This window comes from Pelodiscus sinensis, chromosome 24 (genome assembly GCF_049634645.1).
Source record: "Pelodiscus sinensis isolate JC-2024 chromosome 24, ASM4963464v1, whole genome shotgun sequence".
Taxonomy (NCBI): domain Eukaryota; kingdom Metazoa; phylum Chordata; order Testudines; family Trionychidae; genus Pelodiscus; species Pelodiscus sinensis.
Genome location: NC_134734.1, coordinates 3,675,875 through 3,692,408, shown reverse-complemented (window position 1 = coordinate 3,692,408; position 16,534 = coordinate 3,675,875). Strand labels below are relative to the sequence as shown.

Below are 16,534 nucleotides of genomic sequence, written 5' to 3'. Positions count from 1 at the left end.
AGACTGTTATTAGGGGTCCTTTCGCAGTGAAAAGGATTCCATGGCCAAATAAAATTGGGAAACACTGCACTAAGGGCATGTTTGCGCTGCATAGGAGAGCCTTCCAGCAACCACCGGCAGCTGGCTCCCCCACCCAGCACCCCCCATCCTTCTCTCCCTGCCTCCCAGCACCTCCCAGCTATTGCCATCATTTCTGTGGCAGCAGCAGAAGGGTGGGTGTGACAGACCGGGCACCGTCTGGGCACCACTGAGGACGTCTGCTTAGGGCGAATTGCTCAAACTCAGGGCTCCTTACAGCCCCGGACTGGAGACCTTCCCAAATAGGCCACAAACCAGTCGCACCGAGCGCTTCAGCTGCCTATCTGGCCAGCCAGAAGCCTCATGAGCAAAACCCCTCTGACCCCCCCCCCAGCTCTCCCTGTGCCCCAATCAGCCCCAGGCCTGCACACAGGTGAGGGGTTAAACAACCCAATCTCTCCTACCCTGAAACAGGTTCTTCCGGTCCCAAGAAACCAGCCACAGTTCCTAGCCAATTTACACTCTGGATCTTACCCACAAGATCACGCTGGGCCGATACTTTAGAATCTACAATCTAAAGGTTTGTTACTAAAAGAAACAAAAGCAGGAGAGTGAGGTGATGTATCCTCCTTAACAACATGCATCAAATCACCCAGTTCTCGATACAGGCTCTTAGCAGAGATGTTACAAACGACTATCTTAAAAGTCTCTGGTCTACATCCTATGTCAGGATGGGTTCTTCCCGGCTCATTGTTCCCTGCAAGGCTGCATCTGGGATCAGGAGCGGAACTCAAGGTAAGATGGAGATTGCCACATGGCACTTATATACCTCTCCTGGCATCTTCCTCCCCAGCACAGGTCACATGGTTCAGGGATCTATCCTTGTTTCACATGCTTGCAGCCATTATGCCCTGGCCGGTTTGCAAGTCACCAGACACATTCCTTCAGGTGTGTCTCTAGCACTTGGAGACCTACTGTCCATAGAGCCTCACTAATTAGCATAGCTAATTGAACGAACATTCCTGGCCCATTGCTCTGCCTGAGGCAGAGAATTTTCCACCATTTCCCCAGAGTCCATATTTATAACTCCGCATACAGATATTATACATGAATAGCATGTAGAGAATCGGTAGAACATAAGGGCTGTGTCTAAACTACATCGCTCCATCGATGGAGCCATGTAGGTGAGGGTTGTAGGCAAAGGGAAATGAAGCCGCGATTTAAATAATCGCGGCTTCATTTAAATTTACATGGCTGCCACGCTGAGCCGACAAACAGCTGATCAGCTATTTGTCGGCTCAGCGCGCTAGTCTGGACGCTCCCGCGCTGATGTTAAAGCCCTTTATCGACCTCCCTGTTATGCCTCGTAGGATGAGGTTTACCGGGGAGGTCGACAAAGGGCTTTCATGTCGGCAGGGGAGCATCCAGACTAGCGCGCTGAGCCGACAAACAGCTGATTAGCTGTTTGTCGGCTCAGCGCGGAAGCCATGTAAATTTAAATGAAGTGGCGATTATTTAAATCGCGGCTTCATTTCCCTTTGCCAAACAAACAAATCTACATGGCTCCGTCGATGGAGCCATGTAGTTTAGACGTACCCAAGCTCACATGGCCCCCTTTGTACAGACTTTTGGTGGCACTCCTCCCCATGGGTGCAACAGTGATCTTTAGAATCCAATAACATGACAGCGGGCATAGACCAACCAGGGCCTGGGGGGCGCTCGCGGGGAGAGGCGGGGGGATGTGGAGACTCACAGCCTGGGGCCAGAGCACAGCCCCACGGGAGCTCACTGAGCCCCACGGCTTCCAAGCTGCTCTCCCAGCCCCCTCCACTCGGCCTCAGGTCTGAGCTTTTGGCTGCAGGGCTTCACAGTCACCCGGCCTCTTTCCCCAGGGGTCCCCTCATCCACCCTCCGCCTCCCTGGGAAACTCCCTCCCTTTGGAAGTTCTGGGAGGGCAGGGAGGAGTTGCTGAGTGTGGGGCCCAGCTTTTCCCAGTGATGGCTCCAGCTTGGGAGCGCCCAGGGGATGCGGGACCACAGATGGGGCTGGACTATGGAAATCTGGACCAGAGAGGTCAAACCTGTAGGGCCTTTACCAGCAAGACGGGAAAGCGCCCTGCTAGCAGATGTCTTTTCCAGGCAGCAGCAGCTACATTCAGTGATCAAGGGTCTGCTCAGGCAAGCCTGGTTTTCTAGCCATTGAATTGCTGTGCAGCCCTTCTGGGAACTCTCTCCAGTGTTTCCCCATCTCTCCTCAAGTGAAGCCGCCAGAAGTGGACACCGCATTTAAGTAGTGGTCTGAGCGACACCCTACACAGGGACACGGTCTTCTCCCACCCTCTGCCCGGCTGACGGTCCCTTTTGCATACCCCTGGGGATCATATTGGCCCTTTCTGCCTCGGTGCTGCAACGCTTCGGAGCCCAGTGAGTGAAGACGGGATGCTGTTCGCAGCGAGAGGCCACAGCTCACAAAGAAGGTACGGCCTCGAAGAAGAACTCACTGGAGGAGTTTCTCTGGAATTTGAGATTTGTGGGAACTCCGCCTAGACCAGGGCTGCTCAGCTTTGGAAGCCCCGGGGGCCACAATGATTCTCCCAGCACATGCCGAGGGCCGCAACTTGTGTGTGGTTGCACATACATGCAAATGTATATGCAAATATATGCAAATAGCTTCTTTCACACAATGCCCTCGCGCTCTCGGCATCTCCTCCCTGCAGCTAGAAAGGCCGACACTGTGTACCCGTCTGTTCCAGCCAGCCCGTCCGCTTGCATCTTTCAGTGCTCACCCTGCCCGGGAGATGCCTCACCGTTGTGGAGCGTGTTCCCAGTGGAGGCCACGTTCAAAGGATCCCACCCGCGGGCAGCGTGTTGAGCCCCATGTAAAGCCAAACCGCATCGCGGGCCACAAACAAACAGGCCACGGGCCACATGTTGAGTAGCCCTGGACTGGATGCTCAGAACAGAGCCGTCTGGGTTTACGTTCTAGGGATGCGTGAAACACTTCCTGTTCAGCTGGCGTCCAGCCACTCAGAAAATGAAGCACCAATAGTTCTATCGATAAGGTTCTATCGATAAGGTTCTATTTTATGTCGGTATAAAAAAGCCAGGCTTCCCCCTCAGCAGCATAAGCTCTGTCGGCAGAAGCTTTCGCACCCACGTACCTGGGATGTGGGTGGAATATTCACACCCTTGAGTGACCTAAGTTTTGCCCACGCAGGCGGTAGAGTAGATGGATCTCTCCATGTGGCCATGAGCAATGCCGGGAGGGGCGTGGTGCCACTTCAGTGATGGCAACACAAAGTGCCCAGGTGACTGAGGAACCTAATTCCCGTTTTCAAATGTGCGCTCCAACCCCATGACCGCTGGTGAGCTGTTTTCTACGGCCTGACCTTGCTCATCCTCTAGAACGCCTGGGATTGCTGCAGAATGCTAAAGGGAGTGTGAAAGTCTAGGCTGGAGGGTGTGGTGGAGGAAAGATTAACAGGGAGTGCAGGTGTGAGCGGGAGAGGGTGAATGGGAGAGCCCAGAGGAGAAGGGAGATATTGGCTCTCGCTGTAGTGGCATTATCAGAGTTTGGCACTATGAAGTGGGCCGTGCCGAACACCGTGTACAGTATAAATACAGGGCTCCGCCTCACCAGTGTCCACTGCGGGTGCCGGACTAGAAACAACGCGGCTCCCGAGACAGGAGAGAAGCGACAATGAAGGTGCCGTGTGTGGCCGCTTTCCTCGTGGGGCTCCTCTCCCTGCAGAGCACCAGAGCAGCTCCGCTGGTGAGATCAAGTGCTTCAGGATTTGTATTGCAGTAGCCTTAGAGGGCCCCCGTGAAGCCAGGACCCCAGGTGCGGGCGCCGCCCCGACCCAGAAGAGACAGTCCCTGCCCGCACCCTGGGGAGGATTCATTGTGCCGGGTGTTCAAGAGACACACAACTAGGGAGGGACCTGGACCCCGTTGGAATCTGGGCTCTGGAGGCCGGGTGCTGCACAGACACACAGTGAAGGCAGCTGCTGTGGGAGGCAGGATAGCAGGGCGCCCAGGCAGCCGCTGGGGGAGGCAGGATAGCAGGGCGCCCAGGCAGCCGCTGTGGGAGGCAGGATAGCAGGGCGCCCAGGCAGCCGCTGGGGGAGGCAGGATAGCGGGGGCCCAGGCAGCTGCTGTGGGAGGCAGGATAGCAGGGCGCCCAGGCAGCCGCTGGGGGAGGCAGGATAGCGGGGGCCCAGGCAGCTGCTGTGGGAGGCAGGATAGCAGGGGGCCCAGGCAGCCGCTGGGGGAGGCAGGATAGCAGGGCGCCCAGGCAGCCGCTGGGGGAGGCAGGATAGCAGGGGGCCCAGGCAGCCGCTGTGGGAGGCAGGATAGCAGGGGGCCCAGGCAGCCGCTGTGGGAGGCAGGATAGCAGGGCGCCCAGTCCTCTGGGATATCAGGGACTCACCTGGAGCAGCAATTATTCCTGCAAGACAGGCCTTTAGTAGTGCAGGGGGAGGGAGGGGGAGAACAGCGGACAGTCCTCACTTTTCCTTCTCTTGTTGCAGAAGAAGCAGTTGTGGTCAGTGGTGAGTATCAGCCGCCCCCTTTGCGAGCAGACTGCCATGCTTTGCAGCATCCGACCTCGCCACTCGCTAACAGCACAATTGTTTGCCGGCAAAACTCCCTAGGCGGCTGTCCTCCTGCCCTGCTTCTTTAGCCATTCATCTGGCTGGGGGAAACCAATTACGCAGCCTTGGGGTGCAGGGTTTTTTTCTGAGGGCTATTGAAGGGTTTGCATGGATGGGATGATGTTAGGATGAGGCCACGGCTGTGGCGAACGGCCTATGGCACTACTCGAGTCAATGAGGACAGCTCGCCTGATGATGTAAATTGTCTGTAGCTCATGTTGTCAATGGACAATCAGGAGGGGGGCTCTAGAAGTTACCGTAATCCACACAGTAAACGCCCTTCATCTTCCAAGGCTCTGGTAGCATCAGTAACAAAAAAGTGGGTGAAAGCAGCTTTAATGACAACAGCATAAACTGTCAGCGGTTCTCTCCTCGTGTCACGTGGCTTCTCTCAATCAACTGCTCCCCCTGGCTTCTGGTCTGGTAAAGGCTACCAAGCAAGGAGCATTTCCTGGCGTGTAGCCATGGTACAAAAGCAATGCAGATATGCCACCGGCTCCAGGAGGTTTACGAAAATCTGCACAAGCTAGAGTTGTTGACTCAAGTCCCACGACTTGAACTCAAGTCCGACTTAAGTCGCCTAGGTGACTCGACTTGAGACTCGACTCGGGTTCATTGTTTGTGACTTGAGACTCAACTTGAGACTTGCTAATTGTGTTAAATTGACTTGGTGAAAAAATTGTCCGAAAATGCCGATATTGATGGCTTTACAAAAGTGACTTGACATTTTTTAAACTAAGACTTGAGACTCGACTTGGGATTTGACTTGAAAGGGACTTGAGACTCGAGACTGGAACTGTAGGGACTTGAGACTCAACTTGGACTTGACAATGACGACTTGAAGACAACACTGGCACAAGCTTATGGCAGGTTGAGCACATCTCCTGCAATTCTCCTGCATAGCCAATAAAGCAGATTTCCATTAGCTCCCAGAAGGCACTGCTCTGAGAGCTACTTTAGAAGATCCCCGTCCCCTGTGAACACAGAGGAGGCTTATGGGAGATTTCCAGGGGCTTATGGGATGCTGATAATTCACAGTTCCCTTAGGCACCCAAGATATCTCTCAAAGGGGTGGGGTGGGTTCTGTAATCACACATTGCTAGAAGCAAGGCTAGATTGCCCCAGATTAGGGAGAGATATCCGGGTAGACTGACCTAGGGTTCTGATCGGGTGTGGCACTTTAGTTACTCAGTGACAAACCTCTGGTACCGTGGTGGGGAGCGGGACAGTACTCAGGGCTAACTTTTCCTTCTGATGCTGCAGAACCGTCTATTCTGGGCAGCGGTGATAGACAGCACTTATCTTTGCTGTTGGACTACTCTGATTTGCCTCGAAAGCATCCTGGCAGCTGACTCCTTTGCTAGCAAAACTACCTGGGGAACTGCTCTCCTGCCCACCTATCCTCCATCAGTCAGGAGGGGGTAACAAATTATGCAGCCTAGGGAAATGGGAGCTTTTCTGAGATTTATCTACTGGTCTCCAGCAGTGGACGAGAGTAACTCTGGGGCCAGAAGTCTAGTTCATGTACATGGGCAGTAGCTTCATTGGAATCACCTGGGCCAGGTTCCCACTGCTGTAAACTTCCCAGAGAAACACTGGAATGAAAACTTCACAACCACAAAGGCTACAGATTGTCCGTTGCCCCATTGGGTGAATGGATTATCCACTGGAATCCTACAATATGGGTAATAAATATTCCCCTTCTTGCAGGGCTCCGGTAGCGTAGACACCGGCAACGTGGGTGACGGGAGCTTTGACGACAACAACGTAAGTCCCAGAGATTTCCTTTCTGTGCCGTGTAGCTACACACGCACCAGGGGAATGCGCCTGTTTCAGCTAGTTTGAGGTCTGGTCACAGTTTGCCTATCAGGAGCGTTGGCTGCGTTTTCCATGCTGCGAAGGCAGCCTGGAAATTCCTCCCACTTCACAAGGCTTAGATCAAGATGCTGAGGGCACGTCTGCTGGGAGATTCATCAGTGGGTCCCCAGATGAGCGCATGTCTGAGAGGCTGATCTGGAATGGCCAGGGCTGATGGGGCGGTGTCAACGCTGCAATTTCTTTGGGCACCCTTGAAACATCTTGCAAGGTCTTTGACAATCCCCCACAATGCATTGCACCTGGGAGCTATTCCAAGCACTTGGGGATAAATCCTTTTCCCCACTGGAGGCCTCGTGGAAATTTCTCCTACACATTTCTCCTGGACAGCCGTGAAGTGTCCCACAGATCACTTGGCTCTCGCCAAAGCTCAGGGAATGTGTTGCTCCTGGCACCAGTGCCAGGAAGTCAGCATAAATTCTGCCCTCTCAAGGATCCCTTGGCTGACTCCTGTGCTAATTAGATTGAACCTGCATCATGTCCTGAGAGTGGGAATAGCACGTGGCCTGTTTCCTGCAGACTGGAACAGAAGAACATGATGACGATCAATAGGAAAACTAGTTACCCTTGCAGGGATCTCAGCAAAGCATAAGAGCTAAAGGGCTGGAGTGGCATGAGGAGACATTGCCTATGGCGTTGGCATTAATGAGGGCAGTCCTGGAATGACAGACCTTTTAGGAGACAGGATTGGGGGGCCCATTCCCTGTTCCAGCCTGGGAAGGGACATCAGACCAGAGTGAGGTGACTGTTCTGCAGTTCAAACCTTTGCTACCCAGGTGGGGACCTGAGCGGGATGCGTTCCTAACTTCTCTTTCTCTTCCAGCAAAACAACCAGTTCTGGTCAGTGGTGAGTATCAGCCATTCTCTTTGCTATCGGACTGTCACGCTTTGTCTCAATGGTGCCTCCATTGATGGATGTGAATGCTAGGGACTGATCCCCTCTGATGTAAATTTGCCATAGCTGCATGCCAACCAACAGAGACAGCTCCCCACCTGTATAACTTGTCCAGAGAAACACAGGATTCAATGTACCACATCCCCAGATGATATAAATGGTCCATAGCTCCACTGGATGGATGGAACATCTACTGGAGACCCACAGGTGTCACCACAACTGGTGTAATCAATATTCCCCTTCTTGCAGAACTCCGGTAGCGTAGAGACTGGCAACGTGGGTGATGGCAGCTTTGATGACAACAACGTAAGTACCAGAAATTTCCTCTCTGTGCCGTGTAGCTGCACACGCACCAGCTAGTTTGTTGTCTGTAACATTTGCCTGCAAGCAGCACTGGCTGCCTTTTCCAAGGCTGCGCAGGCAGCATGGAAAGTCCTGCTGATCCACAGCGCTGATAAAAACCTGCAGTGGCTCAGATCAGGTCGACTTCCTCCCTTTCAGCCCTGGGTAGCAGTGAGACCTGCCAACCGAGCCTTTCTGATATCACGCAGAAAGCACTTCTTCTGGGAGTGACCTCAGTGGGTCCCAGGAGAACACGTTTTGGGAGGCTGAGATGGGATTGCCAGGGCTGATGGAACGGTGTCACCTCCACAATTCCTTCAGACCCCAAAGAAATCTCTTGCAAGAACATCTTTGACAATTCGCCACATGCTTTGCACCAGGGAGATATCTGCAGAGTTTTGGGGTTCATCCCCATACCCACTTGGGGCTTAATAAGAATTTCCCATGGCCTTTTGGAAGGATGACTTCTCCTCTGGCAAGTGTACTGGGCAGGCATGAAGTGTCCCCTAACCCATACCTTTGGATAGCCACTAAATCTCTCACAAGGGATCCTTCCGAAAGCACAGGGAATACACTACTCCTGGCACCAGTGCTAGGAACTCTGTCCTCACCTTTGTCCTCTGTCCTAGAAAACTGTCCTCTCAGGGAAACCTTGACATTCCTAACTTCTCTTTCTGTTCTAGCAAAACAACCAGTTCTGGTCAGTGGTGAGTATCCGCCATTCTCTTTGCCATTGGACTATGGTGCTTTGCCTTGGTGCTATCCTCTATCACTGCTCACTAAGGGTACATCTACACAGCAGTGTTGTTATAATATAATAGTATAGTATAACTGACGTTATTCTGAAATAACGTGTCGACACTACAAGCCATTATTTCAAAATAATGTCGAGCTGGAGAGCTTCTTATGCCAACACCTGTAGCCCTCATTTCATGAGGAGTGCAGGAAGTCGAAGGAAGAATGTTCTTCCTTCAACTTCCTGCCATGTATACAGTGCCTAAAGCCTAATTCAGCTCTTTTGACTTCAGCTACGTAACTGACATAGCTGAAGTTGCATAGTTTATTCTGATTTTAGCCCTGTTGTGTAGATGTATCCTAAGGGTGTGTCTAGACTACAGGGTTTTGTCGACAAAAGTGGACTTTTGTCGACAAAACTATACCTGGGTCTACACTGCCGCTGCGTTCTGTCGACATAACGTCGATAGAACTCAGCAGTTTTGTTGACGGCAGTAAACCTCATTTTACAAGGAATAACGCCTTTTGTCGACAGAGTTCTGCATCTACACTGTCCTTTGCGTCTACACTGTCATGTCGACAAAGCAGCTTGCTTTGTTGACAGAACTGGATGTAGTCTAGACGCTCTTTGTCGACAGAAGCCTTGTTGACAGATACCGTTGACAAAACTTCTGTCGACAAAAGCCTGTAGTCTAGACATACCCCAAGGGTGCATCTACACAGCACCCTTACCTTGAAATAAACTACGCAATTTGTGCTATGCAAATTGTGTAGCTTATTTCGATGTAATTTTGAAATAAAGTGCTATTTTGACAAATCCCTTAAACCTCATGAACGAGGGTTACAGAGATGCCAGAATAGCACGCCCGTTATTTTGAAAGATATTTCGAAATAACGGGTGCGTGTAAAGATGCAGAATTGCTATTTCAGGATACTTCTGATATCCTGAAATAGCTCAGCAGTGTAGACATAGCCTTATGGTCCAACCCTTTCCTGGCAAAACCCTCTTCAAACCTGCCATCCTGAAACTTTTCATCCTGTCAGTCGTTTTCGTGCTGCAAATGGGCAGAATTGGGATGTTGGTGCTTTACCCAGGATTATCTCTTGGTTTCCAGTCATGGATGAGAATGATGTTGGGGACAAGACCCTAGGTGATATAAATTTGCCATGGCTGCATTCCAATCAACAGGGCCTGATTCCTAATTGTGTAACTTGTCCGGAGGAACACAGGAATCAATATGCCACATCCCCAGATGATATAAATTGCCCATGGGTCCCCTGGGTCGATGGAATATCTGCTGGAACCCTACAAATGTTACCATAACACATGACAAACATTCTCCATCTTGCAGGACTCCGGTAGCGTAAAGACTGGCAACGTGGGTGACGGCAGCTTTGATGACAACAACGTAAGTACCAGAGATTTCCTCTCCATGACGTCCAGCTGCACACAGCCGGTGAATGGATCTTGTTTCAGCTGGATTGGTGATTGAGTAACCTACTGAGCTGTGAGCGGAACTCAGCAGAGCATAAGAGCGAAAGTGCTGGCGTGGCGTGGGGGTGATTTTACTTATGTCTTTGAGGTCCGGACTGGAATAAGGGGCCTCTTGGGAGATAGGACTGAGCATCTCATTCCCTTGTTACAGCCCGGGGAGTTACAGCGGGGTAGACTGTCCTATCTGTCCATTCTGAAGTTACTAGGCACTACAAGCTCTGCTACCCTGTTGGGGAGCCTGAGCAGGATGCGTTTCTAACTTTTCTTTCTGTTCCAGCAAAACAACCAGTTCTGGTCAGTGGTGAGTATCAGTCGCTCCCTTTGCTGTCGGACTGTCACGCTTTGCCTCACTGCTGTTCTGTCTCACTGCTCACTCACAGACCAACCTGTTGTTTGGCATTCCTCCTATGCAACAACCATCCTGACCCCTTTGATTCTGCCAGTTAGATTTGTTATAACAAATATGCAGAATCAGGATGTCGGTGCTTTACCAAGGATTACCGCTTGGTTTCCAGCGAGGATGAGAATGATGTTGGGGACAGATCCCTAGTTGGTATAAATTTGCTGTTGCTGTGTTCCAATCAACAGGGCCTGATTCCCAAAGGTGTTCTTTGTCTGGAAAAACACAGAATTCAATACCCCATATCCCCAGATGATATAAATTTCCCATGGCCCCACTGGGTTCGTGGAATATCTGCTGGAACTGTATAAGTGTTACCATTACATACTTAATAAATATTCCCCTTCTTGCAGGGCTCTGGTAGCGTAGACACAGGCAACGTGGGTGACGGCAGCTTTGACGACAACAACGTAAGTACCAGGGATTTTCTTTCCATGGCATCCAGCTGCATACAGCTGGTGAATGGATCTTGCTTCAGCTAGTTGGATGTCTGTTAACATTTCCCCACAAGCAGCATTGAGTAAGTTTTCCCATGTTGTTCAGGCAGCATGGAAATTCCTCCCATTCCACAGGGCTTATGAAAGTCTCCAGAGGTTTATAACAGGTTGACGTTCTCTCCCGCAGTCTCTGGGGCAGCAATAAGGCATCACAGTATAAGCTAGGAGGTATCTCAGTGGGTCCCCTCTTGAACACATACGTGGGAGGCCTGGGCAGGATTGCCCTGGCTGCTGGCATGGTGTCATCTCTACAATTCCTTTGACCACCGATGAATGTTTGCAAGTGGGTCTTTGGCAATTGCCCACAAAGCGTGGCAGCTGCAAGCTATCAGCAGAGTTTTGGGCCACATCCCCAACCCTCATGGGAATTTACCATGGCTTCACGGGAGGATGATTTCTCCTCCTGTGAGTGCATGGACAGGCATGAAGTGTCCTGCAGGTTCTTTGGCCACCACCGAATCTCTCACAAGGGACCCATCTAAAATCACAGGGAAAGCTAGTGCTAGGAACTCACGGTGAAATGTGTCCCATCAAGGGTAACTAGGCTGGATCCTTTTTCTATCAGATTAAATTTCCATCATATCCGCTGAGTTCTGAGGAAGACCCCATGGCCTGTGTCTTGCAGACTACACAAGCAGAGCCAGATATCTATGAATGAGTAACCTGTGAGGGTAGCTCAACAGAGCATAGGAGCTAAAGTGCTGGCCTGGCATGGGGGTGATTTTACCTATGTCTATGGCACTGATGTGGACAGCACTGGAATAATGGGCCTGTCACACAATGGGACCATTCCCCTGTTACAGCCTGGGGAGGCAAATTGGCCTATGGCTCTGATTTCCTTCGTCCATTCTGAAGTTACTAGCTGGTTACTAGCCTGCGTTCCTAACTTCTCTTTCTGTTCCAGCAAAACAACCAGTTCTGGAGAGTGGTGAGTATCAGCAGGTCTCTTTGCTGTCGGACTGTCACGCTTTGCCTCATGGCTATTCTCGCGCTACTCACTAACAGACCAAACATTTGTTGGCAAATCCCCCTATGCAACAGCCATCCCGACCCCTTTGATCCTGTCAGTCGGGTTTGGTATAGAAAATGTGCAGAATTGGGATGTCGGCGCTTTACCAAGGATTATATCTCGGTTTCCAGCCCTGGATGAGAATGACGTGGGGGCCAGATCCCTAGCTGGTATAAATTTGCCGTAGCTGCATTCCATTTAACAGCGCCCGATTCCCAATAATCTAAATCATCCAGAGAAACACGGGATTCAACACCCCACCTCCCCAATGATATAAATTGCCCGTGGCCCCACTGGGCCAATGGAATATCTGCTGGAGCCCGACAGCTGTTACCATCACACACACAACAAATATTTCCCATCTTGCATGATGGATGAGAATGATGTTGGGGCCCAGTTCATGATGTACACTTGCCATAGCTTCATTAGAATCAACAGGGCCAGGCTCCTAGTGGTGTAAATTGTCCAGAGACGCACTGGAAGGAATACGCCACATCCCCAGACTCTATACATTGTCTGTTGCACCATTGGACTATTCTTTGAAGCCCTACAACAGGCGTAATAAATATTCCCCATCTTCCAGGGCTCTGGGAGTGTAGACACCGGCAACGTGGGTGCCGGCAGCTTTGACGACAACAACGTAAGTCCCAGAGATTTCCTCTCCATGACGTCCAGCTGCACACACAGCTGGTGAATGGATCTTGTTTCCGCTGCTTTGATGAATACGTAACCTCCTGAGCTGTGGGCGGATCTCAGCAGAGCATAAGAGCTAAAGTGCTGGTGTAGCATGGGGGTGATTTTACCTATGTCTATGGCATTGATGGTGGACAGCACTGGAATAAGGGGCCTCTTGGGAGACAGGACTGAGCAGCTCATTCCCCTGTTACAGCCCGGGGCGGGACAGTGAGGTAGACTGGCCTATCTGTCTGATTTCCTCCGTCCATTCTGAAGTTACTAGGCAGTAGAAGCTCTGCTACCCTGCTGGGGAGCCTGAGCAGAATGCATCCCTAACTTCTCTTTCTGTTCCAGCAAAACAACCAGTTCTGGTCAGTGGTGAGTATCCGCAGGTCTCTTTGCCATTGGACTGTCATGCTTTGCCTCACTGCTATTCTCTATCACTGCTCACTAACAGCTCAACCCGTTGTCGCCATACCCTCTATGCAACAACCATCCTGACCCCTTTGATTCTGTCAGTCAGATTTGTTATATCAAATGTGCAGAATCGGGATGTCGTTGCTTTACCAAGGATTACCGCTTGGTTTCCAGCGTGGATGGGAATGATGTTGGGGACAGATCCCTAGTTGATATAAATTTGCTGTTGCTGCGTTCCAATCAACAGGGCCTGATTCCGAAGGGTGTACCTTGTCCAGAGAAACACAGAATTCAATAGTCCATATCCCCAGATGATATAAATTTCCCATGGCCCCACTGGATTGATGGACTATCTCCTGGAGCCCTATAGGTGTTACCATTATACACTTCATAAATGTTTCCCATCTTGCAGGACTCCGGTAGCGTGAAGACCGGCAACGTGGGTGATGGCAGCTTTGACGACAACAACGTAAGTCCCAGAGATTCCCTTTCCCTGCTGGTTAGCTGCACACACATCAGGCGAATGGTCCCTGTTTCAGCTAGATTGATCCCTGGTAACATTTGCCTGGAAGGAGCGTTGGCTCTGTTTACCCATGTGGCAAAGGCCGCATGGAACGTCCCGCAACTCCACAGCACTGATGAAAATCACCAGAAGCCAACATAGGGTCGGTTTCTTCCCCCTTAGCCCAGGGGCAGCAATGGGACATTGGGCCAAAGTTGTTTCATGTCACTCAGAAGGCATGTCTGCCGGGAGCTACCTCCAAGCATCCCCAGGCGACGCAGATTTGGGAGGCTGATATGGGATTGTCCGGGCTGATGGGACAGTGTCATTCCCACAATTCCTTTAGGCACCAATGAAACATTTTCCCAGAAGGCCTTTGGCAGTCACTCACAATGCACTGAACCTGGGAGATATCCCAAGATATATCGCCATCCCCCTTGAGTTTCCCGTGGCCTCATGGGAGGATGATCTTTTCTCCTATAAGTGCTCTGGACAGGCATGACATGTCCCCCAGGGAAAGGGATCCTTCCGAAGTCACACTGCTCTTGGCACCAGTGCTAGGAACGCAGTGCTAGGACACCTTGGCTAATTCTTCTGCTATCAGATTAATTGTACATCACATCATGTGAGTGGGAATAACACTGGGCCCGTTTCTTGCGGAGTATAAAAGCAGGCCTAGATGCCTATGAGTAAGAACCCTCCCGAGCTGTCAGGGGATCTCAGCATAGCCTAAGAGCTAGAAAGCCACACCAGCACTGAGGAGATGTTACATATGGCTGTGGCACTGATGAAACCAGCACTGGAATGACGGGCTTTTTAGGAGACAGGATTGTGGGACTCATCCCCGTGCTCCAGCCTGGGTAGGGACATCAGACTAGACTGGTCTATTGGTCAGATCTGATGTGGCTATTCTAGAGTTGCACACTCTGCTTCCCTGCTGGGAGCTGAGCAGGATGCGTTCCTAACTTCTCTTTCTCTTCCAGCAAAACAACCAGTTCTGGTCAGTGGTGAGTATCAGCCGTTCCCTTTGCCATTGGACTGTCACGCTTTGCCTCACTGCTGTTCTGTCTCGTTGCTCACTAAGGACCCCACCCTGTGTTGGCAAAGCCCCCTATGCAGCAGCCATCCTAACCCCGTTATCCCCTTTATCTGAAGAAGTGGGCTGTGCCCATGAAAGCTCATGGTCCCATCTACAGGTTTGGTTAGTCTTTAAGGTGCTACAGGACTATTTGTTGTTTGTAAGTTTCTCCCTTTGATCCCGTCAGTCACGTTCAGTAGAACAAACGTGCAGAATTGGGATGTCGGAACTTTACCAAGGCTTATCGCTTGGTTTCCAGCAGTGAATGAGGATGGTTCTGGGGCCTGATCCCCAACTGATATAAATTATCCGTAGCTTCATTAGAATCATTTATGCTAGGCTCCCACTTCGGTACGTTTTCCAGAGAGGCAGGGGACTTGGTACCCACATCCCCAGATGCAACAAAATGACCATTGCTCCATTGGTTCCATGGACTATCCATCAGCGCCCTACAGGTGTTACCACAACAGGCATAATAAATATTCCCCTTCTTGCAGGGCTCTGGGAGCGTAGACACTGGCAACGTGGGTGCCGGCAGCTTTGACGACAACAACGTGAGTCCCAGAGATTTCCTCTCCGTGCCGTGTAGCTTCTCACACACCAGGGGAATGGGCCCTGCTTCAGCTAGTTTGAGGTCTGGTCACAGTTCTCTGTAAGGAGCATTTGCTGTATTTTCCTGTGTTACAAAGGCAGCATGGAAATTCCTCCCACTCCACAGTAGGATGTAAATGGTTAACCGGGAAGTCTCACTCTTAACAGGTGAGGCTTACCAGTCGCGGTTAACCTGTAGGGGTTGGAGCAGCTCCACGCCTGCCCTAGGCAGGGCACTGCTCCCATCCCACGGGGCTCACGGCAGGCAGGGGCTACTCCAGCAGGACAGCAGAGCAGCCCCTGTCCCTGGCAGGCCCGGCCCAACCCTGTTGCAGCGTCCCACCCATGCTGGCTCCCCAGAGGCCGGGCTGGCAGGGGTCGCCATTCCCAGCTACAGAGTCCGCAGCGGAACCCCCTCCCCAGGAATGGGCCCGGCACCTGCAGTCTCCGCAGCATAAAGCGCCTTTAAGCTTTACACGGCAGAGCCTGCGGCACGTGTAACGGTGTCACCCGAGGATTTTCAGGGCTTACACGGCTACATTCTGAAATCCCTACCCCGCATGACTCATGACCATCTCCAAGGACTTACAGAGGGTTGATCTCCTCTCCTACACGGTAGAATCATAGAATCCCAGGAGACCTCAGGAGTCATCAAGTCCAGCCCCCTGCCCAAAGCAGGGCCAGTCCCAACTCAATCATCCCAGCCAGGACTTTGTCAAGACGAGACTTAAACCCCACTAGGGATGGAAATTCCACCCCCTCCCTAGAGAACCCAGCCCAGCGCTTCACCACCCACCTAGGGAAATAGTTTCTCCTAAGATCCAACCTAGACCTCCCCCACTGCAACTAGAGCCCGTTGCTCCTTGTTCTGCCACCTGCCACCACTGAGAACAGCCTCTCTCCAGCCTCTTTGCAACCTCCCTTCAGGAAGTTGAAGGCTGATACCAAATCCCCCCTCACTCTTCGCTTCTTCACACTAAACAGACCCAACTCCCTCAGCCTCTCCTCATAAATCATGTGCTTCAGCCCCCTAATCATTTTGGTTTCCCTCCGCTGGACCCTCTCCAATGCGTCCACACCCTTACTATAGTGAGGGGCCCAGAACTGGACGCAATACTCCAGATGTGAGTAGCAGTGAGGCAGCCCAAAAGAGGTTTTTGGAGCTACCTTGGCGAGTCCACAGGTGAACACATCTGCGGGAGACTTGCGGGAGATTGCCATGGTGGACCGGACAGTGTCATCTCCACAATCCTTTTGAGCACAGATGAAATATTTGGCAGTGGGTCTTTGGCAATCCCGCACCATGCACTGCACCTGGTAGATATCTGCATAGTTTGGGGATATTTCCCCTTCC

General features: G+C 51.5%; 1 protein-coding gene across 25 annotated transcripts in view; it reads left to right on the top strand.

Annotated features, from left to right (window-relative positions):
• The first annotated feature begins 2,241 nt into the window (after positions 1-2,241).
• Positions 2,242-16,534, top strand: part of DMKN (dermokine) — a 32,086-nt gene continuing 17,793 nt past the window's right edge. For 5 of the 25 annotated variants that reach the window (XM_075907618.1, XM_075907617.1, XM_075907607.1 and 2 more), the window contains exons 1-15: positions 3,160-3,789; positions 4,547-4,567; positions 6,380-6,436; positions 7,368-7,391; positions 7,689-7,745; positions 8,465-8,488; positions 9,869-9,925; positions 10,289-10,312; positions 10,765-10,821; positions 11,813-11,836; positions 12,501-12,557; positions 12,947-12,970; positions 13,422-13,478; positions 14,495-14,518; positions 15,087-15,143. In XM_075907618.1, the coding sequence (XP_075763733.1) occupies positions 3,718-3,789; positions 4,547-4,567; positions 6,380-6,436; positions 7,368-7,391; positions 7,689-7,745; positions 8,465-8,488; positions 9,869-9,925; positions 10,289-10,312; positions 10,765-10,821; positions 11,813-11,836; positions 12,501-12,557; positions 12,947-12,970; positions 13,422-13,478; positions 14,495-14,518; positions 15,087-15,143 (636 nt within the window). In that variant the 5' untranslated portion in view covers positions 3,160-3,717. Of the gene's footprint in view, positions 3,790-4,546; positions 4,568-6,379; positions 6,437-7,367; positions 7,392-7,688; positions 7,746-8,464; positions 8,489-9,868; positions 9,926-10,288; positions 10,313-10,764; positions 10,822-11,812; positions 11,837-12,500; positions 12,558-12,946; positions 12,971-13,421; positions 13,479-14,494; positions 14,519-15,086; positions 15,144-16,534 lie in introns of all 25 variants that reach the window. The other 20 variants (XM_075907612.1, XM_075907622.1, XM_075907604.1 and 17 more) reach the window with 20 other exon arrangements.